General features: G+C 39.8%; 1 protein-coding gene across 3 annotated transcripts in view; it reads right to left on the bottom strand.

The window, feature by feature from the left end:
- Positions 1–14972: 14972 nt before the first annotated feature.
- Positions 14973–24627, bottom strand: part of USP7 (ubiquitin specific peptidase 7) — a 196380-nt gene continuing 186725 nt past the window's right edge. For all 3 annotated transcript variants that reach the window (XM_043494182.1, XM_043494181.1, XM_038418541.2), the window contains 8 exons: positions 24100–24208; positions 23937–24014; positions 23420–23520; positions 22731–22830; positions 21447–21566; positions 19894–19965; positions 19474–19564; positions 14973–16893 (listed from right to left, as the gene is read on the bottom strand). In XM_043494182.1, coding sequence (XP_043350117.1) covers positions 16787–16893; positions 19474–19564; positions 19894–19965; positions 21447–21566; positions 22731–22830; positions 23420–23520; positions 23937–24014; positions 24100–24208 — 778 coding nt within the window. In that variant the 3' untranslated portion in view covers positions 14973–16786. The remainder of the gene's footprint in view (positions 16894–19473; positions 19565–19893; positions 19966–21446; positions 21567–22730; positions 22831–23419; positions 23521–23936; positions 24015–24099; positions 24209–24627) is intronic.

The raw sequence follows: 24627 nt of genomic DNA, 5'->3' as shown, positions 1-24627 counted from the left end.
TTACAGTTTCTCATTACATATATGGTTTCTCGCTTGCTCTGTCATAAAAGTATGGTAAGGCTTTAGATGGGCATGTGGGAAAGCCAAGGTCAGTTCCAGGTTCTTGGTCCCCAGTTCAGCATCAAAATCATCTGAGGTGTCCTCACCCTGTCCTTCAGCGGACAGGAGGCTGGGGCTCAGGAGACATGGATTCAATTCCCCGCTTTGCCACAGACTTCCTGTGTGACCTTGGGATAGTCACTTAGTGTTGCTGGCCCAGAACCTCAAAGGTAATTAGGCACCTACTTCCATTCATTTCAATGGGAGTTAGGCACAAATACCTTTGAGGGTTTGGACCTCTGGGCCTTAGTTCCCCATCTGTAAAATGGGCACAATAAGGGTGTTGTAAAAATAACTACATTGAAGACTCACAGGTTTCAGAGTAGCAGCCATGTTAGTCTGTATTCGCAAAAAGAAAAGGAGTACTTGTGGCACCTTAGAGACTAACAAATTTATTAGAGCATAAGCTTTCGTGAGCTACAGCTCACTTCATCGGATGCATTTGGTGGAAAAAACAGATGCATCCGATGAAGTGAGCTGTAGCTCACGAAAGCTTATGCTCTAATAAATTTGTTAGTCTCTAAGGTGCCACAAGTACTCCTTTTCTTTTTACATTGAAGACTGTGACGTGTTCACAGGTACTGTGAGTAGGACAAAGAGGTATAACATTAATGACCCTGGCCCTGAATCCTAAGGCCCCACCCGCCTGTCATCATAAGATCCCACCCCCTGGGGTATTAATTCCAGGGCCAAGATGGACACACGACTGGAAGCCAGGGGTGGTATGTGACTCCTCTGAGAACTCCTCCCATCACCCTCTGTCAGGTAGAGCCAGTTTCAGCCCTATAGGACTTCCCCAAGAGGGGATTTAACCCAAGAGGGCAAGTGCCAGAGTGGAGTGACCTGCCCATGAAAGGGTTGTGTGACCCCTCGAAGAATTCCCCTCACAGCCCTTTACCAATCGGCAAAGGTTTCACCCCCTTAGGCCATCCCAGAAAGGAAATGTGTACCAATCAGAATAGGTGTAGTAGAAGGGTCTAGGCCAGAACCCCACGATCTCAGGAGCTCAACAGCTGGCCAGCCATCAGCACTGCCCTGGAAGTCCCAACGCTGCATGGAAGAGTTCATCTCATTTCAAGATCACATTTTTCAGAAATAATGAAAACACAGAGGAAACATGGACTCCTTCACCACCACCACGAGAACTTCAGGTGGGGTCACCCTGACACGAGCCCTGTTTGGTCAAATCATCTCCTGGGGCAGTCCTACGGGGCTGAAACCTTCGCCAATTGGTAGAGGGTGGTGGGAGGAGTTCTCAGATGGGTCACCCCACCTCAGAACTTCCCGTTATCTGAATCCACCCTTGGGATCATGTCACATGCCACCCCTTGCAGCCAATCATGTGTCCATCTTGGCCCTATAAGTAATACTCAAGGGGGGCGGGCCCTTAAGGGTCAAGGGACAGCATCATCATGTGATTGACGTTGTAACACTTATATTACTACGTGGTGATAGGGACCATGTGAGCACCTACAATTGAAGGATGGCAGTCTCTTTTTGTGTCCCTACAACAACTCTGCAACCCCAGAAATACTCCATTATTTGATATTCTTTTCCCAAGTTCTAGCACAGCCTTTCTGTTGGGTCCCAGGGTGCTACTGCATTTAAATTTCACATCCAAGTTTAAGGAAGGGTTCCTCAGGGTGTAAATACACCTGATGAATAACTGGAAAATGCAGAAGGGACCTGGATCTGTTATTGTCATGAAATGCTAAATGAGTTCTTCCAGACATGTCCACTGGGTAGAAACCATGACAACCGCTTCCTACTGGAAAGATGGCAACCAGGCAAGGAGAGACTGCCATCATCATGGCAATATTTTCTTGCTATCTGTGTGTTTTATAGGTCACTATTAAGATGTTGATCAAATCTACTGCAATATTTTCCTGCCTAAAATAGGAGGTTGACAATGCAACAAGTGGCTAATCTCAGCATTTTACTGACATCTAGTGACAAGAATCCACACCTCCTTTCTGCAGAGGAGATTTAAAAACAAAAAGCTTTCTCCTGGTAACTTTTAAAACCATCAGTGATCTATGTTACAGGGACTGGGGAAGAAATGAGCATCTCATACTTAACAGTCAACGTTACCTGCCCTCACAATGCACATCCCTTTGGATAAAGAGCCGGACTAAACACCCTAAAATGTTAACGTGTGACATAAGGAGTCTCCTGCAGCTGGAAGCTGGAGAATGAATAAGGATATTGGGGAAAGGAAAGGAACAAAGATGCACCTTTAGGATGTAGTGGGGTTCCCCAAGGAATGTAATAAGGATGCGACACATATGACTTCTGACAATAGACATCTTTTATTCCCTGGCTGCAGTCACAGATCATGACTCAAAGTTAGAATAATTCATTTCTAGTAGGATTAGGAAGGACTTTCAGAGAGAGAGAGAGAGAGAGACACTTTCCCATAGCCCACAGTGGCTTTCCACATGAGTGGGCCCCTACATAACCCATGGACACTGTTCTCTCAACTTTATCTGCAACACAGTTCAGCAGGTACAACCCATCCTTCTGCACCTGCTCAATTCCTAGGTCAAGAACTAGGAGAAGAATTAGGAGGCAGAAGTATCTGCTCTAGGAACTGCACCGGACCCAGCACACACATCTTGTAGTGCTGTGCAAAGATCTCTTCTGCTCCAGCCTAGATCAAATCTATGATTTTCCAGGTGGGCCAAAAGGATCTTTTCATTTCCAGATCAACCCTGTGATGTACTAAAGTTGTGATATCTGTGGCCCTCAGAAATACCTAGGTAGCTCTATACTAACAGCTTGTACTTTCAAAGCTACTATAGACCAGAAGATGTCAATTTCCTCTGTAAAGCTGCATTATGCAAGCCTCACAACAACTCTCTGATGTAAAGGACTCATGTCTCTATTTTGCCAAAGGATAAAGTGAAAATGATGCATAATATTTGGCCCTTATGGCATCTTGCAACCAAGGATCTTGGTTACAAACATTGTTAGCCTTGCTCCATATCTGTTGCACGAGGACGAAACAGGCAGAGAACTGGTCATAACACAAACCCGTAGCAAAACTGGGCTATGTGTACACTACATTGATACAAGTTACGATGGCGTAATGCCATCACAGCTATTATATGGCATGTGAACATTTGGTTGCTGGCATCAGCAATTTGCATACGCACCAGAAGTACTTGTGTTGATGCAAAGTGTGGCACACCATGGGTAGGTATCCCAGCATGTCATGCACCACTCTCTGGGGCAATACCTTTTGGAGGATTTTTGCAATGCGTATGGAGTAGAAATGAGTCATGCAAGGAACTCTGGGAGGTAGGGGTCAATTTCCCATCAATTTCTTCACCCGATAATGTCATCCGTAGCCCATAATTTTTTCCCTTTGAACCCCCTCCCCCCCGGCAGTTGTCAGTGTGAGCTATCTCTGACTGAGGAATGGAACCCACACGGCTCTGCGCTACTGTCATGAAAGTTGCAGAGGATGAGCACTCCTCTGGTATTTGTAAAGCCTCAGGAAGTACCGCAACACTGGGTACATGATTTCTTTCAAGACAGACTGCAAAGGGACACCGTGAAAACCAATTCAAGGCTGTCGGGGGCATTCATGGAGCAGCTCCAGGTGGTGGAAAGCCACCTCTGGGCCTGAGAAGCAAGCCCTGACTGGTGGGATTGCATCACAAAGCAGGTTTGGGACGATGATCAGTAGCTGCACAACTTCCAGATGCAAAAAGCAACATTCCTGGATCTGTGCACTCAGCCCAGTCCTTCAGCACATGGACACCAGAATGAGAGCTGCATTGAGAGCTGAGAAGCAAGTGGCAATTGCACTGTGGAAGCTTGCAATGCTGAGCTGCTATTGGTCAGTGGGGAATCATTTTGCAGTTGGAAAATCCAGTTGAGGCTGTTGTCATGCAAATGGGTAGGGCCATTAATCATATCCAGCTACACAGAAGTATGACTCTTAGCAACATGCAGGACATCATGGATGGATTTTCAGCTTCCCACACTGTAGTGGGGTGACAGACAGCATGCATATCCTTATTTTGGCCCCAGCCCACCTTGCCACAGATGACACCCACAGAAAGGGCTACGTTTTGATGCTTATGCAAGCACTGGTGGGTCACTGACGATGGTGGGCCGGTCAGAGGTGCATGATGCGCAGACACAGGTGTGTTCAGAAAGTTTCAAGCCAGGACATTCCCCCCCAACTGGCAGATTCCCACTGGTGATGTTGAAATGCCAATAGTGATGCTTGGGGAACCAGCCTACCTCTTGCTGCCCTGGTTCACGAAGCCACACACTGGCCAGCTCTACAGCTCCAAGGAAAAATTCAGCTACCAGCTCTGAAGGTACAGAATGACAGTTGAATGTGCTTTTGGTACATTGAAGGGATGGTGGTGGCATTTACTCACTAGATCAGATCTCAGTGAGAAAAATATCTCAGTGGTTGTAGCTCCTTGTTGGGTCCTGCACCATATTTCTCAGACAAAGTGGGAAAAGTTGCTGCTGGGGTGGTAGTGCAGAGTGGGAGCGGCTGTCTGCTGACTTTGAACAGCCAGACACAACAGCCCTTAGAATTGCTCAGTGTGAAGCTATGCAGCAGAGGGAGGCCTCGAAAGAGCACTTTTAACAGGCAGTCATGGTAATGTGCTGTGCTGGACAGCATGGTGCCTGGCCCTGAAGTTTTGTGCCGCACTTGGTGTACATTTGTGACTATCACACAGTCTTTCAATGAACCTGTGAATTATGCAGTGCTTACAGTACATTTATAAATATTACATGTTTTGCACTCAACCTACCAGTTCTGTGGTCCTGTTCAATTACAACTCCTGTGTGCTTTAGATAGTGCTCGGCATTCATTCATGTATGTGTCATGAAGTAATAAAGATGAATTTATCTAAAAAACATTATTGCGTAACAAAAAAGTGCAAAGAATGTGCAGTAAAAATAAAACAGTGAAAAACAAAACAATATAAAATTAGAATGCTAGAAAACATGTCCATTTCAGTTCATTTCAGCCAAATATACACCTCGCGTGGCTATCACAGCTCAGCATATGTGAAGCTGTGGTGGTCCTCACTGTCCCCCACAGTGAAGTGGTAGGAAAGGAATGCAACTCGTGATGCCACATGGAATGTTGGGAAGGAGGGATGCAGGGGACTGCTGAAATGTGATTCTCCATTGACTGCAAAGGAAGGCACGCATGTGACTGTTGGACCGGTAGGTCAACGAGAGCCTGTAGCATTTATGTTTGCAGCCTGAGAAGCCTCATTATGCCCTGGCGCATCTACCAATCTTTTACCTGCTGGAAAACCTGGATCTCTCTCCTATCCACTGTTCCCTTCTCCAGGCTGTCTGCTATATTCACCCTCCAGGCTCTCCATTCAAGGTCCGATGAAGCACTGGCTTGCAGGATCTCATTGAACAGGTTCTCCCTAATCCACTTCTTTCTCCTCCACTGCCTCAGGGCCAGGGGTTCCCTGGATGTGGTGCAGGCACCCCCAAGGCCACAGAGGTGGCAGCTATAGATAAAATGGGAAGATGTGTCATTGAATTTATAGTGGAAAGCAAAAGATAAATTTCAGTACTCCCATCCCTTATTCCCATAAGAGTTTTAAGTAAGACAAGCTTATTGACACTTCAGCTTCTTCAGCCTCTGCACACCACCACTGTCCAGCTACAGCCATGATAAGTACAGCCTGCTGGGATGGGGGGGAAGAGGGAATTGTTTGGGTGAAACAAACAAAAAAAAGTTGGGCCCTATTTCCTTGGGCATGAGTACAGGGCAAGGGCACCAAGTAATGGCACTACTTTCCAAATGCCCTGGTGATTTTAGCGGATATCTCACTTCCGAGGGTAACAAAGGCACAAAGAGCACAGCTGCTACTGGCACCCCGAAGCTGCCCAGGCCCAGAAGCCACTATCCCACTTACTGCAGTGGTGTCTGCCAAAGTCATAGGGGAGTGGGATGGGAAAGTGTCCTACTGCAGACAGAAATAAATGGCAGCAAGCTGTAGAAACCTTAGGGAGAGGATTGCAAGAGTACTTCCATGAAAGTTTCACTGAGATCTCTCAAGAGGATACAAGGGATATCCCTGAGTACATAAGCAAACTGCTTCACATGGCTCTCCACTAACCCTATAGGGGAAAAAAAAGCAGACACCTATCTCTAAGTTAGTTGTACCTCTACCTCTTCTTGTTTGAGTAAAACAATGAAAAGCAGATACCTGTGTCCTGCTAACTTGGGGTTGGGCTGGGAGCCATCTTCACATTTATCGGAGGATGCATGCACACACTTACCGAAGTTCTTTCCCCTGGATCAGGCTTGTCTGTACTCAGCAGGCGGGATTGGCTGGACTGTGGTTCACAGCTCAGTGCGACCCCTCCACTACATGGCCTTCCTCCTGCTCCTCCTCATTGTTCATAGCAAGGGTCTCTATCTTAGGGTCCATCAAGGCATCCATGGTGGTCTGTGGGATGCTGGTGACTCCACCACATATGGCATTCAGCTCTGTGTAAAAGCAGCAGGTCTGCAGCTTGGCACCAGATCGACTATTGAACGCCCTGGCCTTGTGGTATGCCTGCCACATTTCCTTCACTTTCATAGGGCACTGCTCCTGATCCCTGTCGCACCCCTGTCGTATCCTCTGTGAAGTCTCTGTAATTGTCCACACTTCTATGACTAATCTGTACCGGTACCTGCACAATCTCTTCTCTCCAGAGGCTCGGGAGGTCCAATACTCCATCTAATCCAGGAAGTACCTCATCTGGCCAGCATGGCTGGTGGGGCAGTTGCACACTACAATACTTGCCAAGCTGAGCAATTAGCAAAAGGCGTTTCAAAAATATTCCCTTAAGTTTTTCCATTTCATCTAGCTGAAATTCATTACTCAGACAGCACTGACAGTATTGAAGCCTCTCATTTCTGAAGTCTGACCATTATTACCAATACTTTTATATAAGACCATCAATTGACACAAAGGGAAATACCCCATTTAAATGGAATGGTTACACTTGCAGCATAAGCTTCAGTATTTATCTAATCATTCAATATTATTTTGAGGAAAAAAAAGGGGGGAAGATTCAAACAATGGTGCTATGATTTCTTCTCTCTTCTAAACTACTCCAGACCCAGAAATTTTACATTCCAGGTGGGTAACAAAGTAAATTCTGACTCTGAAGAGACTTTAAAAAAAAAAAAAAGCAGCTTTCGAAGGACTCCCTATTTTGTCTGGCAGTTACACCATGGGAAAGAGGTGCAGTTGACAGCTAGGAAGATATTTATCTCTAACCAGCAACCCTGCAAGCTCAACCTGAAAATTGAGAAGAGTTCTGTTCTTCTCATGCCTGGTCACTAGCAAATGACCTCGGGTCCATTTATTTATTGAGATTTTTTACAAACAATGATAAAGCATGTCCATCCAGTGCAATGGCCGCTGTGAGAAATACACTCATTATGTCCTCCATACCCTCTATGGCACTACCACTGTCCCCAAGCTGTGCCTTCAGTTGTACCTGTGGAAGCTAACCAAAGACTAATAGGTTAGCACAGATTTTATTGAGGACATGTTTCCCTATAGGATATATTTCATCTCATTAATAAATATCCGTTCACACTCACACCTGCACAGTGTTCTTGGTCTTTCAGCTGGCTAGACTTTTATAATTGAGGGTGCAATCTTGAGAAAATGACTGTGCATGGATGTTTAATTCTACTGCTTTCGGGAACATGCTACAAGTAGGATAGGGAAGTTCCATCAGTGAAGTTCCTGACAGCTTGTAATTTTTCTGATGACTTAGAGCTGATCTATTTTACATCAGATTAACTAATGGTGTGTTTTAAAACTGTTTCAGTAAAATGGGTGTAGGTTTGCACATACACATAAGAACAGTTTTAAGACAAACGGTCCATCTAGCCGACAGTGGCAAATACCAGATGCCCCCGAGGGAATGAACAGAACAGGTAATCATCAAGTGATCCATCCTCGTCACTCATTCCCAACTTCTGGCAAACAGAGGCTAGGGACCCCATCCTGGCTATTAGCCATTGATGGACCTATTCTCCATGAATTTATCTAGTTCTTTTTTTGAACCATTATAGGTTTGATTTGTTTATCTTACTACTTAAACCCCCAATACTCTATTCTTACACCAAAAGAAGATTGTCTATATACAAACTTACACCAGTTTAACTAAAATTTTAAAAAATGTACCTTCAGTTAAACCAGTGCCAGTTTGTAGGTATATAAGGCTTATTTATATTATGGCAGTCCTAGGGACCCAAACTGAGATCAGGTGCCGTACAAACTGAGTAAAACAATCCTGTATCCCCAAGATCTTACAATGTTTAAGGTCTTAAAGCCAATCCCCTCCTGAATAAAATAAAATAAAATGAAATGAAATGAGCAGACAGGTGACAGAATTCTATTCTTTTGCCGCAAGGTAGAGGAAAAATCTAAGTTTCTATAATTTTTAGCACAGTAGAAATTACTTCAGAGGAAACGCCATGAGATTCTAGTTCATCTGTCATTGTGCAGGCCTTTGAGTTTAGAGATCCTAGGTCTAAATGTAAAAGGGGATCTTCAAGACCAGATTAGCTAAATTAAAAGCATGAGACACTCTATTAAAAGTTCCTGAATCATGATTTATGGGACCACTCTGGCAATACAAGCAGGCAGGGTAGCCTCTTTCCCATTGGACCTTCCTCAGGACTTCAAAGAATGAGAGGAAATGTGACAAAAAGGCATGGTTAGTTAGCCCCTTGTGCTATTGAACTTAACTGCTTGAACAGATGATTCTTTTTTGGCATGATCAACATCAAAGGTAGTGGTAGTGTTAAAGCACCTGGAAACAAAATACCCACTCTGCCTGGCTGAACTATCTTCCTATCCTATATTTCTCTCTGCTCATGCAGATAAACAATAATAAAATACTGAAAAAAGTCTGTTATTAGAACTAAATTATTGTGATTTGAGAACTAAAGGAGCCCTGAGCAGTTCAGGCTAGTTATGCACCTCTCTTACCCTCATCCTAGATCATCTGTCATGATCCAAGTGAATATTCTATCATGTCAGGGAAGTATCTCATGATAAAACTGCTCTCTCCTCCCCCCCTTTCTTTTGTAGACTTAATGGGAGATATTTTGACTGATTCTGGTATTTTAAGTTTTTCAGAGCAAGACTGTTTGCTTCAAACTTCTTGAGCTGCTGAGCATGACATCAGGGAATTCAAGTGAACACAAGCTCATTTAACTAGGTGGTTCTATGTAAATAGAACTTAAGGACTCTTACCACATCTAACTTGTGCCAAAGCACAGAATTTAGGAGATGGGCAAAAGCTTGGTAGGGCAATTTCCAAGTGATAGATGACTTGAACACCAGGCACTGAATCCTCATGGAAGATCTGAAATGGTTCCTCTTAACAGGTGAGAGTAGCTCTTTCCTCCCAACTTACATGTAGAAATAATCATGCTGAGAAGGGCAACAGCAGCCAGGGATGAACAGGACCTGAGGGGGACCATGAGGTAGAGCTTTGATTTGAGGAGAGCTATATCCAAATATGTTTGATAGGTGGAGGGTCCCCTCCATCCCAATTCCACTTTCCTGCAAACTGCTGAGTCCAAAAACTTTTCTATAAAGGGTGCTAGCCGACAACCCAAAATTCAGCTGTGCTTGAAGAGCTCTGAGATCTAAGGGATTGGGGATGTGGGTGAAAAGTTTCTGTCCACAGCAGTAAGTTGCCTATACGTTACTAGAGACTGGAAGAGACTAGGTTGCTACAGGACATTAAGAGTATGCCTACACTGCAGCTGGGAGAAGCCTCCCTGGGCAGACAGACATGTTATCTCAGCTTGTGCTAACTTGCTAAAATACCTGTGGGGATGTTGCGAAACTGGTGGAGGTTAAGGCTAGTCACCAAAGCTCAAGTCCACCTGACACCCTGGGTCCAAGCTCTCTCCATCAGTGGTGCAAGTGTCACACAGCTATTTTTAGCATGCTAGCTTGAGCCTCTCTAGCACAACTCTCTACCCAGGCTGGGAGGCTTGCTTCCATTTGCAGTGTAGGCATACTCTTAATGTCCTGTAGCAACCTAGTCTCTTCCAGTCTCTAGTAACGTATAGGCAACTTACTGCTGTGGACAGAAACTTAAGGGCTTAATTACTAATTAATTAGATAGCCCTACAGCCACTAGAGCCTGTGGCTCAGACTCTATCCAGGCTGCTAGAGAAAGATCTAGACTGGATTGGAGAAAGGATTCAGAAGGGCAATTTGTGGCTATGGGAAGAAGAGTGGAGTACCAACTTTTCTCAGAGTCCTGGGAAGAGATAGAATGGGTGTGTATGCATGGAATATATTTTTCAGGGTCCCTGCTCATCCTCTGGAAAAGAAGATCTACAGAGAGAAAAACGTGGGTTGAAGTGAAAAGTCCCAAGAGTACCTTGTAAGCACAAACAATCCTCCTTGCTACAGAACGGCAACGCAGATTTTTGTGAATAGGTATCCATCAGCTTGTATATAAGACTTGTATATAAGCAAGCTTGTATATAAGCAAGCTGCAGGAGAAATAAAATTAACTGCTTTATTCTTCGTCCTTGAATTTCTGGGCCAAAGTCACCTTTTCAGTCATAATTGCTTTGGAAGCATAAGATTAGTTTCTAGCATCAATAGGAGTTCTCATAACACCTGAGACTTGTATCCATCTTCCTGGGACTACGCTGGTTTGATCACAAAATGTTTCAGGGGAAAGGAAATAGGAAGCTGCTGAGGCCAGTTTTAGGTAAAGATACCCAGTCTAAAAAGCTTGATTTAAGCCAACTACATCTTATGACCATCTTTAGGTGCATCTCTGCTAGAATGTGCTCATTTTCCAGCAGTTGTACTTGTGCTAGCAGTGGAACAACTGGTTTCAGAGTAGCAGCCGTGTTAGTCTGTATTCGCAAAAAAGAAAAGGAGGACTTGTGGCAACTCAGAAACTAACAAATTTATTTGAGCATAAGCTTTCGTGAGCTAAATGCATCCGATGAAGTGAGCTCTTGCTCACGAAAGCTTATGCTCAAATAAATTTGTTAGTCTCTAAGGTGCCACAAGTACTCCTTTTCTTTAATGGAACAACTGTTAATGCAGACAGGGCTCAATGACTTTTACCACCATATCATGCAAGGATGCTCAGAGCAGCTGGTAAAAATGCTTAAGCCCAGTCTACACTAGTATTTATGTTATTGATAGAATGTAGGTACAGCATTTTCTATTGCAGACAAAGCCTTTAAAAATGCAGTGTATTTAAGTTTGGGATGCTCAGATGCTAGGTCACGGTTGGAATACTCTTATGGGCTAGGGACTGTTTTTCTTATCTCCCCGTCCACTGGAAGAATTATCTAGGTGGAATAGGGTGGTACCCAGACCTTCAAATTTTGCCCATAGGAAATAAAATACCAACAAGAGTCTATTTTTAGAAATGGATGCATCTGATTGAAACAGGTGCACTTACCCCTCTGCAGAGATGAGTGAGAGGGAGGTGTATAGCTATCCAGCCTCAGAAGATACAGTGTACAGAGAATTTGGCCCCAAGGGAAATAGTCACCACAGTGTTGATTATATCACCATGGAACTGCAGGATGGATGATTGTTCTTCCCTTCCTCTTGTTTCTAAGATATCATTTTGACTGAAAATCACCTTAAATCCTGAATTGAAAAATTTGCTTTGCAGAAGAAAAATACAAATCCTCCCTTTGCTTAAGAGGTAAACTAGAATGACGGTGCTTCTAAACAGCCCAATTTGTTTACTTGTGACAGAGCAAGTGTCAGAGCAGCCCAGCTGCCTGAATTGAAGTCATAGGTTGTACAGAAATACTTTCATGACTAAGTAACATTAAAAGGCACTTATTGAATATGATCTTATGAGCTCAACAGGAATTGAAGTGTACTGAAAAACTTGCAGCTGTGAGCTCGTTTTCTGCAGATGGACTATCCTAAAATTTTACTTCTGGGCTGAGAACAAAGCATGAGAAATTTCAGATCCAAAGGTGGTGGTGATGTTTTCTACCTTTTTGGGGGGCAAAAGTGTAGGCACTGGAAAATAGCAGGCAAGTGTTCACAACCTCAATTTAGATAAAACATTGAAAATGGCATTTAAAACATTTTTACTCATATTCATTGAGCTGGGACTGCTTAATCTTTGTCTCTGTTGCATGGGTTCTTCAGAATTACACAGATCACATTGGAGCCAGAGCAGTCTCTTATGGAACCAGCAGTCAAATGAATGGGAAGTTAAGACATGCCAGCTGTTTTCAGCAGCACTGCACAAGCTTTGTGCAATATATTCTATGTAAATCACCTAGTAGGTCATACACATTTAGAGTGCGGCACTCATTTTGTTTTCATTTTGAGACCATCTTTGAAGTCTCACTCATGAAAAGGATTTCACAGCATCTTTCATTAAGACATTTAAAATATGATTCTTAATTGGTCTCCTTTACAAAATCCTGTTGTGAAACAAGAAACAGTTTTTGCTTTCAAAAGTTATAGTTCAGTTTCAAAGTTACTCTCTTTCCTAACAGGAAGCTCTGTACAATGGGGAGAAAAACCAAGAAGTTTCTCACATCTGATTTTAGACTCATAATAGCCATTTTCCAGAGCTGGTTGAACATTTGTACCAAAGTGAATCTTGGCTGAAATACGATGATGCAAAGCAGAAGCATTTCATGGAGATCTATCTATTTAGACAAACTTTTTATGGGAAGTTTTTTTTGAGAAAGAGATTCACGTTATAGCCTGATGGTTAGGACACTGGGATGTGGGAGATGCAAGTTCAAGTCCCTTGCATCGGGCAAAGAAAGGATCTGGGACTCCTATGCCAGCCCAGCGCTCTGACCTCCAGAACAGACATACACACCCCTCCTTCCAAATCACAGAGCTAGTTTCGACTCAAACAATGAACATTGACAAGTCTATGTTTGAGAACATTTGAAAGGCTTTGGTTTTGTCCCCATGTGAAATAAAAATGTATTTCAAAACCTCAAAAGTTGCTGTGAAAAGGAATTGTCTGTCCCCTACCAGCACTACCTTTTTTATCATGAAGACCATTTTTGATAGAAAAACACTTCAAGAAATGCTTACACTTTCCAAGGGATTGTGGTGCATTCTGAAAAATCCAAGTCTACAATCAAGACCAAGTTGTCATGACTTCTGAGCAGTTCAGTAGCTTTTCATTCAAGGTCATTAAATTTCTAATAGAAAAGCAAATGAGTGGACACAGACACAGGTTCAGTGTTATCCTAGTTATTTTATTTACAATATGTACAGTTCCTACAGAATATGGTTTCTGTCAGGATACTAGATAGCAAAAACACAGCACAGCTTAGATCTACATACCAACAACCACAGCCAGCACGAAACCCACAGGACACACTGACTGGTCCAAGCCTCAGGTCTGAAACACTTAAAGACTCTCTGGAACTACAGGTTCACAGCCCAGTAGCGTCAACTCAGAAGGGTGAAGGGCTGAGGTAGATATAATACTGAGTTCCATGTAGTTTACTATGCATGTGTGTCAACACAAACCCTGCCTGATTTGTACCAGTAAGGGGTTTGCCTGGTGGGGCCGGCCAAACCCCTCCTCACCACTGTTAAGTGTGCTCACTGCTTGGCACACCAAACTCCAGATGTGATGCTATCAGTGGTGCTGTATGTATAGAATTGGTAAAGCACTTGGGGATCCTTTGGAATGAAAAGCACTATATAAATATCAGTAATATTTTTTTCTATTTTTATAGAAGAATTTAGGTTGTCCATTGTAATAAATATGTGATCCTGCATAACAGTGCTTGACTTATCTTGTTTTACCACTGTAATTTAATGCAGTCTGTGTCTACTACTCATCTATGATCCAAAATACAAACTCAAAATTGAAATCATCTTTATTTTGAAGATTAAAGAATTGTAAATTCTTAAAAAGAATTAAACAAGGAGAATGCATCTGAGATAATACCCTACCGTACTCTTCTCTTCATAGTGTTAGGTATTTCAAACATTCACACCTTCAACAAAGTCTCTAAACCTTTCCCTCCTCAAATAGCAAGTTACCTGTGCTCCAAATCTTCTCAGATAACCTCAATGACAGAAAAAGTTGGAAGGAACAAATGCTTTACATATGTGGGGCCCTTTCAAAACTGGTGCACTAGTGCTATCAGTAAGTAGATGATAGTGAAGCAAGTAAAACTACAGTTCTGATATTAAAAGGCACCCAAGAACTTACTACTACAAAAGTGAAATGGATGTTTTCTTCTTACGTATAAAAAGCAGTTATGATTACTTGAGATATCTTCTAAAACAGGCCACAGTCCGTATTACTACTTTGTGTGACTCTGAAGGCTCAATGATTTTCAAGAGCAAGGTGGATTCTATACTAGGCTATCCTAACATTTACATCCAAGAAATGTAGAGCACGCCCATTACGTCTGGATGGCATAACTAAAGAACATCTAAAGTACAATCTGAGCTTTCTGTAAGCACCAGTTGCCCTGGATTGCAGCACAACCCTCACCACTTAACACAAACATGAATCAAAGGAAATCTTTACTCACTCAAGGCATGCTATTTAAACCACTTTTATCCACCTAAAATGGAGGACAAAACTAATATAAACTTGGGTTTACCTTGATTGAAAACAAACATAATTAAAAAGCAACACAACATACAATTACCAAAACAAACAAACAAAATCTCCCACTACACGGATAGTAAAAACCAGAAGCAGGAAATTAAATTCATTTAAAAACTGAAATGGGGGGGAACCCACTATAGATTTAGTTAAAAAACAAACACTCCTGCTGTTTTTGACAACAACCATATTCAATTTCAGAAAAAATTATAAAGGCCATCACGTATATTACCCCTATTAAATGTTTATTGACAGATCTAATGAAAGTAAGCCTCTAAGAATGTTTTTGATTATGAATACAAGGAACACATTACAGCAATAATCTATAAATCTATTGAGAGCTTACCTTTAGAGACTCCAGATTTTACTTTACACCGTTGATAATATTAGATTTGAGAATCTGGACAACAAAAGTTTTGTACAAGGCAGGCAGAGTCAAGTCTACTACAAAGACTCTACTACAGCTTTACAAACAAACTAGTAAAATAATTTTTCATTCATCTTATTTGTACATGGTTCCCTCCTGGAAAACCTTTTATTTCCTAAGCTCAAATGTGACTAGTTAGAAGTAAAACACCAACAAAAGAAACAATCAAAAAAATTCACAAAACAGAACAATCCCTCCCAGACCACTCCTAAACCCCAAAACCAACCAAATCCAGGGATATACATTGGCAATACTGGAAAAAAAAATACATCTCAGTAAAACCTTATTATAAATGAAAACTGTACTTCCAGGGAGAGTAGAAATCTTCTTCAACCTCCACGTCATCACTCATCGAAGTAAAATTTTATAGAAAATTTTATTCAACATACAACATTTTCCAGCAAAAAGGCAATATACAGGAAGAGTTGTTGTACACTGCGGCTACAGAAACAAAATAAAGTACTTGAAAAGAATGCAAAATTAAAAGTGTGAATTGCTGATTCTATTTGTACTGTACTCAAAACTAGACACTCAGCTGGCATTAGCTCCAAAATAAAAGGAAGCAGTCTGGGGACTGAAATAAAACTACACACAATGAATATCAACATCAGTGAAATTCACTTGCAGACTCACCCAACAAAATTAACCTCCAAGTGTTAAATTGTACATGTTCATTAAATATACAATTTTTTTGTTTTTTGTTTTTTTTTTGTTTTGTTTTTATTTTTTTTTTATTTTTTTACAAAGTCAACAGCTTACTAAAACACTAGTGAGCATGCCCTCTGTGCTGAAAGGCTATTTCTTGTGTTTTTTTCCCATCTCTTCCCATGTTAACTAAATTAATTATATTTATAATCCTGCTTTTGCCAACTTTGAGTGTCATTCTATTTGTCAAAAGGCAGCATAGTAATCCTCAATGGTATCTGTCAATGTTTTTAAATTGAATAAAAATGCCCAAATATCTTTTAGGACCCAGAGCATCCACTTGACAAAATGGGATGCAAGTAACGACTGAACAACATAGGAACTAGTTTATTAAAAAAGGATCCTATGAAGCTGGAGGAGACAAAAATCCCAAATAAGTGCCAACAATGTACACAATGAAGTAGAGATTGCTATTTATTGATGATGTGAGGTTTTTTGCATTTACAAATGCACAAAAATGTCATTTAAAGTATAACTGAAGGAAATAAATCTGATGTGAGTCTAAACATAAGACTTACTAGCTGCAGTGATGGGGAATACCACACCAGGAAGGGCAGCCAGACAGCTTATGCCATCTATAAACGTACTACAGACAAATATTTTGCCAATGTCAACTGTCCTAACTCTTCCCTCATTATGCTGACAATTGCCTTGCATTACGTTTACCATAAAATAACTCTCATTGGCATCCAAGCTTTATAAAAACACCTTCATTTTGCTCAAAAAGGGCAGTCAATAGATACAGAGAAGCCAAACTGAACAGCCTCAACAAAATAAAATTAACATCAGCAGCAAATCCTCTTGCTGAAGACTTCAGATATAGTGCACGTGTACCAAAGTTCTACTGTTGTTAAAAAGGTGCACACACACACTGATATTTGTCCCTTGCCTTGAACAAACTGGTTGGGTAAGTCAGTTATGGATTTTAATAGCTTTTTCAAGGTAAGTGTAGCGACTTCTCTTTGGGGCTTTATTGAAATGGTCAAGCCCTAGCCATGGCCTTGGATGAGACATGTTGCCTAGAAGAGGGAAAAAAAACCAAATAAGCTTTTAAGACACAGTAGCAACCTTACATTTGCACAAAATATTTGCATGCCTTACGTGGAACATCCTGAATCTTACAGTACTGAAGCACTCCAGAAGTCTGTAGAATGTTTTCATAGCAACCACTGCATTTCCACTAAATATCCTAAACTGTGTCCTTGGATCTACTGGATACATACACACTACTTAGCTGTTGCTACCACAATTTTACATACAATATGCTAAAAGTGAATAATTGCTGTACTACTTTATGCCCAAAGACATGAGTCTGAATGCATCAGCTTTCATAGTTCTCTGAATAAAAGAAAAGTTGGGCCTATGCTGAAGAGGAAAATACCATTTAGAAATACCAAGTATCGGAGGCTGTACTTTATTACTACCATATTTTAGGTTACTCTTGCCATGTGATTAACTTGGGGCTTGTCTACATGACTGCTAACCTACGTTGCTCAGGGATATGAAAAAGCCACCTGCCAAGTAACGCAAGTTACACTGACTTAGAGCGGTGTCTATATCGTGCTATATAAGCAAGGAAATGCTCTCCCGTCGATGTAGCGCATCTTTACCAGACACGCTGCAGTGGTGCTGATGTGAAGACAAGCCCTTAGACTTAATAGCATTAAAGTACACTCACGTTAATTAACTCTAGTTGGAGTTTTTGAAGAAATCATGCAACTGAATCCCTGATTTTAGTCATCCAAAAAAGTTTACAAACATTTTGAAAGCTTTAAAAATACAGGAATTTTGTCAGCTGTCTAATTCAATATTTTGTGTTTCCAATAGTTAGTATTCACTATGCACTGTAATATCTTTAGAATGCTGTCTATATATTTCTTACAAATGGAAGAGAGTTCCCTTTAAGGTGTCCAAAATGCATCAAATGTTCTTTGGAGTGAAATGAAGAAGACAGAGTAGCTTAAAAACCCTATAGCAACAAGGATCTGACACTGGATTCAAATAGCCAACTGTGATGACTGAAGTGTGAAATACTTGATCTTTTTCTTCTAGAAGGTTTATGTGCGTGCACTTCGGATACACTTTCCCCATTGAAAAAGTAAATTCTCTTTCATCTTGGCATAATGGACAGTGCATTACAAAAACATATGTAATCAATGCCTTTTAAAGAGATACCATCGCACACCGTAACACTACTCACCACTGATTAATGACAGGAAACTAGTATTCTTTTTTAGGTCTTGTCTAGACTAGGATTTAAAGGTGTGGTGTCAGAATGCTAGTTAACATGTTTTAAAAGCCTACTTAATCGCTGTGCCTTGTCTACACATGTGCAAAACGGCCCAATTAAAGTCTAGGACACAAGTTTAACATGACCTGTATAGCATGTGTAAAAGTCTACACACTGGCTACATCTTAGGCCAGATCTACACTATAAACTTACATTGGTTTAACTACATGGATCAGGGGTGTTAAAAATTCACATCCGTCAGTAATGCAAGTACACCAATCTAACCCTGGTGTAGACAACGCTATGTCAATGGGAGGGCTTCTCCTGTCATCACAGCTGCCACCTCTTGTGGCGGTGGATTAACTCTGCTGACAGGAGAAGCTCTCTCGTTGTGCAGTAGCATCTTCACTGAGAGAGAAGAGAGGGTCCATAAAAATGGGTAGCAAGGCCAGGAACACATTGATTCACCACAACTTACACTGGAGCTTCAATTGTAAATTCAAAGCTACCCTTTCCTAGTGGGACCTCTAAGAGAAGGCTGTGGTACAAACTCTGCTTGCTTTCCCCTGGGTAAAAAGCCCACAGAGTGTATTGGCTCTGCTTCTCTCTGCAAACATGGTGAATGAAGCTCTAAGCATTAGTCAAGTAAATAACATGGTGAACAGGGTACACAGACAAGTACAGATTAGGTTACATTTCAGCACAGTACTCATCTCTTAAAGTATATCTATACAACATCCCTAGTTAACGTTCTTTTCCTGTTTGATTCCACCTTCACTGAACCCTTATTATGGTCTCTCGTTACAACGAGTGAGAAGAATCCGAGTTCAACTATCTTTGGGGGAGTCTTAAAATTAAGAAGCTGATAAGAATGGAGCTTTGTACTAGATAGCAATACTACATATGTATGTTATTCTAACAAAAATGAGGAAATCAAATATTTATATGAACTAGAGTAAGATGAGCAATATAGCAAAGCTTTTAGCTTACATTGCAGCTTTCTTCTCTTGTATAATATGTTGTGTGTGCGCGCGTGTGTGTGTGTGTGTTCAACAGTACTCAGCCACTTAGGTGCACATGCTTTATTTGACTCATGGGGGAATAACAAGTGGTTCTGTAAGTGTGAGAGTATACATATTTGCATTCTTAATGTATATTCTCCCATGCTAACTAATCTACACACAACACAGTGTACATATACTTTTTATATTTATATACAGATACATGAGTGAACTACATAAAGCATATTCAGTGTGTGGACACTAATGTACCTTTTTATTTCCTGAGTCAGGGATGACTGCGTAACTAACAAATGGCAGAGCAACTGCTGCAATTTAAAACAATAGTGTCAAATTAACCAGCTACTCACCAGGTTGGGGCTCAAAATCTTTCAAGTTCACTTCATACTCATCTTCATTTAGGTATTGGTGTCGACCCATCATTACAATGGCAAACTTAAACTTAAAAAGGAACAAACTGTTAAGAGTCTGGATGGAAATAAAACTCTGTAGTCTTTTCAGCTATCTATATTTGGTATAGTAATGCAGAAAGAGTATTAATCTGAAGTGGCACATATTGCAAACAAAGGAAGGGGAAACCCTATAAAATATTATTTCCAACGTTCCCACATGGCACCTTCTTCCCATCCCATAATCTGATGAAAACGCAATAGTATTTGATCTAAACTGAGTCTCTTATGGTAAAACAGCTGCTCTATAACCTTAAATACACTGTATTAGAGCTTTTTTTATTTTGAACTCAGGATCAATACATTGAAATATGAACTCACCTTTTCAAATTCTTTTTCTTGGATGTCCAGCATTGTTTGAATCCGCTTCATCACCTCTCTGAAGTGTTCACCCTAATAATTTTTTAACAGTAGATATCAAAAAATTTAAATCATCATTATAAAGAGAAATTGGTTTAGTGACTGTTGTGATTTCCCTGCCAAATCCTGCACTGCGGTACAATTACATAAATTATCCAGTTATTTTCAGAAACTATTACAGAAATTTCGGTTCCACCTACTATGACATGGTAGTAAGTGAAATCTACATTTTCAATTCACACTGGGTCATCATTGGCTTGTATGCAAATTGTTCCTAATTTGATTGATGTGTTTGCACAACTAAGGCCAAGATACAAAGTAAGAAGTATTGCAACCAGAAGAAAAACAGTGTTATAAAAAAATAGAAACCTTCTCTAGCACCTTGTCATTTTAAATTCCTATAACCTGTGAATTTTTGCCCTCAGCTAGCATTATCTTTGAAATTAAGTAACTCTGCCTTGTGTTATTTTATAAACCCACAAAAGATGACGTACTGGAAAACACAAAAAAGAAAAGGATCAATCAAAAGTCGGCCATCAAGAACAGGAAAAAACAAAACAAGTAGCCTCCCTTAAAAATAGTACTAAAGGTTTATTTGGCACTGATCACAAATATGAATACACACAACTAGTCTCTATGAATTCTGTGACAATACACACATTTCTGGGTCCAAAAATCTTACAGAATTAGATAATATTTATATGAACTGGAAGATGAGAACAACAGAAAAAGATGCTAACTTTCAAAATTCTAACCCAATTGTTTTCAATCTTGCAGGGTTCATTGTCCTTGAAGATAAAGTGTATGCTAAGTGTTAAAAACAAGCCCTTTGACGCAAGAGCTATGAAGGTACGTTGGAATGAGGCTTGTAGAAAGTTAAAAGTATTCATTTTTTACAGCCATTGATAAAAAAAAGAGCCAGTTTTCTTCATATTAGCCACAAAATTAACCTTTTGGCAAACACTAACCATGAGAAATTTCAAGCCACAAAGAATATTTTAATTACAATTGTGCCTCGAAGTCCCAACTGATATCAGGGTCTCATTATGTTTGGCACTGTACACATACACAGGAATACAGTCACCACCTCAGAGATACTGCAATCTAAACGGAGGTGTGGCACTATTATAAATATTGTATATTAAATTCAAATATACAATATTAAAATAACCACAGCCAAGAGAGGAAGTTTCTCTATTTTTAGAAATGGGGAACTGAGGCACATAGATATTAAATGACCTGACCAGGGTCACACAGGGAGTCTGTGGAAAAAGCAGGAACTGCTGAATCCCAGTTCATTGATTAGTCACAAGACCACCATTCCGCTTGAATTTTCTTCCGCAAGTCAGAACAGATGGAAAACAAATGTCAGAATAGAATAGTTCTGAGAAGCATTTCTATAGAGGTGATGCTCTAATACATAAATTGACAGCTATCACACATTTGTTTGTATAGGAAGTTAAAGAAACGTTATGTAATTACCACCCCAGGGGAACAACAGAAATATGCTGTACCTGGTGTATCCTCAGCAAGAATGGAATTCCAAATGTCCCAAAAACCTCTTTGTGGAAATGTGCTACTGTGATTAGCATCTCATTTTCCTTATCTATATCTACCTGGTCCAGAGGGATTTCCTATATTAAGATATAAAAACGGTGATCATGACAAGTTAAAACTGCCACAATAAACATTAATGTGAAATATCAGAAAGCAAAACTGACTAATGGTCTTTACAAAATTAACAATTTGACCAACAACATACTTAAAAAGCTAAATGGAGTTTCCCATTTGACAAAACATCATTTAGAAAAGTCTTCTCTGTCAGGCTTTGGAGGATGAGGGGAGAACTTCCCCCACAGAGAGGCTTTCCATACCCCATACAATTCCTTCTATGGCTTGTCTGGCAAGGACCTAGAATTGTAGGGCCTCTCTAGCAAGATACTTCACATTTAACTTGAAGTTCTGTAAGGTCAAATGTTGTCTTTTCTTTTTACCATTCCTTCTGAATATAGCTTTTGTTTGGCATAATATGGAAGTGGCCCTATTTCTAATGAACTTCTGTTATTTGCCATTTTTCCTTAACTGACAGCAGAAGCAGGGAGTACTCAGGAGCACTGATTTGCTCATGAACTGCTACTATGTGGCTGCCAGAGTAATAACACAATGCTCTCTTTCCTGCTTCCTTGCAATACAAATTTGTATTGACAGCTTAATTTCATTTTCTACTTATGAGTTCTGATGTAAGTGAAGTTTGAATGCTTAAATTATTTAAAGTAACCAAAAAAAAAATATTTGCGGTATTTAATGCAAATCTTGAGAAAAGTCACACCCAACCTATCTAATTTGACTTAAAAATCCAACCTTAATTAAAAAGGAAAGGAATAAAGTATGCAGGCACAAACAGGTTTATAACTTGGAAAATAGGGCCTAAGCATGAAAATATACAGCATCAGTCGCCATGTCAATCTTGGAATTACTGCTGACGAGGCAATTTCCCCACAGATAACTCCTTGCAAAGCTTTCATTTCCTGTTAACATTTTATGCTCAAATGTTCTTGTAAGAATGGAATAGTTACAAGATCAAGAACTTCAAGGTATTCTGAAGTGAAGGAGAAACTAGGTTCTACCATTTTTTGAGGGGTTCTCTTGAAGAAAAAAAAAATCGTATCAGTTAACTAGTTCATTCAAATGGCCACAATACTTGAATATCAGAATTTAAGGATGGATAATGTAGCCCTCTCAAAAACAAATACCTCATATTTCTGTAATGAACAAAAAACAAACCATAAAACATTTACCTCTATTCGAAACGTTCGACTTGTTGCTGGTGATAAACACTCTAACAGCTCATCTTCCTGATGGACACCAATTATTTTGTAGCTTACAATTTCTAGAAGCCTTAAAACCAAAATGAATAGGAAAAGAATTAAAAAACAATGCAACATGCATCTACTAAATCTTTAGCATATTACTATATCCAGAATTAAATGTTAATACAGAATAGCTATTTTAAAAATGTATTCCTACTTTGGAAAAATTAAGCAGTAAACTCAGTCCTGAAGAGTGAGTATATCTGCAGCATAAGCCAACAGATGTTTATTTAAATTATCTTCTGAAGTCTGAAGACTCTTCTGAAGTCTTTATTTTGGAAAATTAATGGCATGAAAATGCAGTAAATCATTGCAATTTGTCTGAATTTGCAGTTGAAATCTATGAATGTTAAGTGTTGCTAGGATTTAATTCTAGGAAGTGGCATAATAATTTTTTAAATTAATTTAGCTCATATTTATGTTGCAGATATTCCATAAACTAAGAGCTCTAAAGCCCTTAACAGTTTTTAAGCCCACAGTGACAGACTATGTTAACTTGCATTTGATTTTTCACTGTATTTTGAAGCACAACTTTGTTCATTTAGGTGAAATCCAGAGTATCATATCCATTGATCTATATTTTAAAATAACTGTTTTTTACTACCTTTTCTACTTACCTTAGTTTTCCTGAACCTTTCTCACAGAGTTCTACTGCTTTTTTACATTCTTCTAACAGGTCCCGTACACACCCATGTTTATCTGGATATAGTGTTATTTCCTTTACAACACAATAATTAAAATGAGACAATCAATGATTAGAGAAACTGAAATCAAAGCACAGAAAACACTGAAATCTGACTTATTACTAGACCTTGCTCAACAGATAATGATCACTAACGTGTACACAAAACCCAAGTTTTTTTAAATTCTTTTTCCTAGAAACAGTATTATTGAAGCCACATAACATTTTCAGGGCACTACCCAGAAAGCAATGGATGGATGCAATTCTTCTTCTTAATGGAAATTTCAAAGAGGAACAATTACTAAAAAATACATAACAAATCTTATGTTTTTGGTTTAGTCCTTAAAAGCCAACATTATATAAGATGCCACATGGTATCACAATACTATCCAAAGGCTTATGAGAAAAGAAATTACAACGAATCCAGTGTGGGTAGCTAAAATTGTACTAACCTCTTCCCTAAATTGGCTATTTAGCCATATGCACTTAAAACTTCTCCTGTTTTCAAAGTCAGTAATTTTCATTTTAAGCTAGAAAAAAAGAAATACACTTTAGATATACCTTGTAAAGGCAACAAAAGCACAAAAGCACAGTGGTATAAATAAGAGCTCATACCTGCTGATAATAAAGTTTTTTAGGTTGTCTAGGTTTGAAGAACTGCAGGAGATCTCTTAAAGTACCTTCATAATTATGTCTAAGAGGATTACCTGGGCCATCCCTATAACTATACAAGAAAACAACATATAAATATCACTTCATAATCCATTGCCACGAAGTAAACATCTGTTGAGAATGCAAAATAAATTTTAACTTCCAGTAGTCAAATTTACAAAATTTCACTTTGGTATGAAACTCGCATGCCCAAGCTATGCATCACTATAGTCATAGTGATTTAAGGAGAGATTTTCAAACACACATAAGAGACTAAGAAAGTTCTTGGAAAGAAATATTTGGTGATGTGAGCTGAAATAAAATTTAACTAGGCAAAGAATTAATTTTGTGGCAATGTGGAAAAAGTTATTAAATGATTAAATGACAACCTAATTCTAATTTGTTAGTTTTGAATTTAAAATTAGTTTAAAGATATTTTGCAAATAATGACGAAGCTAAACTAGAAAGTTACGTTTATAGGAACTCATCTTA

Source organism: Dermochelys coriacea, chromosome 10 (genome assembly GCF_009764565.3).
Source record: "Dermochelys coriacea isolate rDerCor1 chromosome 10, rDerCor1.pri.v4, whole genome shotgun sequence".
NCBI lineage: Eukaryota > Metazoa > Chordata > Testudines > Dermochelyidae > Dermochelys > Dermochelys coriacea.
Note: the sequence above shows the minus strand (reverse complement) of the source record. Positions and strands in the feature narration are given on the sequence as shown.